The sequence below is a fragment of the Wasmannia auropunctata genome, unplaced genomic scaffold (assembly GCF_000956235.1).
Source record: "Wasmannia auropunctata unplaced genomic scaffold, wasmannia.A_1.0 LD336074.1, whole genome shotgun sequence".
NCBI lineage: Eukaryota > Metazoa > Arthropoda > Insecta > Hymenoptera > Formicidae > Wasmannia > Wasmannia auropunctata.
Genome location: NW_012026816.1, coordinates 3,447,929 through 3,448,357, shown reverse-complemented (window position 1 = coordinate 3,448,357; position 429 = coordinate 3,447,929). Strand labels below are relative to the sequence as shown.

General features: G+C 36.1%; 1 protein-coding gene across 1 annotated transcript in view; it reads left to right on the top strand.

Moving 5' to 3' along the window:
- Positions 1 to 95, top strand: part of LOC105449758 — a 608-nt gene extending 513 nt beyond the window's left edge. The window contains exon 3 of the mRNA XM_011689143.1: positions 44 to 95. Within this exon, the coding sequence (XP_011687445.1) occupies positions 44 to 95 (52 nt within the window). The remainder of the gene's footprint in view (positions 1 to 43) is intronic.
- Positions 96 to 429: the final 334 nt, after the last annotated feature.

The window sequence follows — 429 nt, the reverse complement described above, 5'->3', positions numbered from 1 at the left end:
GACGTGTGCTCTTCCGATCTTCTTTACGCTCTCATTTTCAAAGGTATCTGCATACCTGCCTATACTCCCTCAACATTATACACAGTTTCGACTAAAACCCATTGGTCTTGCAATAAAAAATAGTCATATTTCAAAATGCTAGCACTCTTAGTAGGGTATAAAACGAAGAGACTGGCAGTACATTTAGTTAGTAGTTTGGAGTTCCAAGTGGTGCATCAAAATATATATTGTCTCACTCGAAAATAGAAAACAGTATAGCAAGAGATCGAAATGGATATCGAAGAAATAATAATTGACAGTGATGACGAAGAAATAGCAGTAGATAAAAATAATGAAGAAATAATTGTAATTGAAAGTGATTCAGAAATGGCAGAGGATGAAAGTGATTCAGAGGATGAAAGACTGAGTCGACAAGGCACACAGGGGATA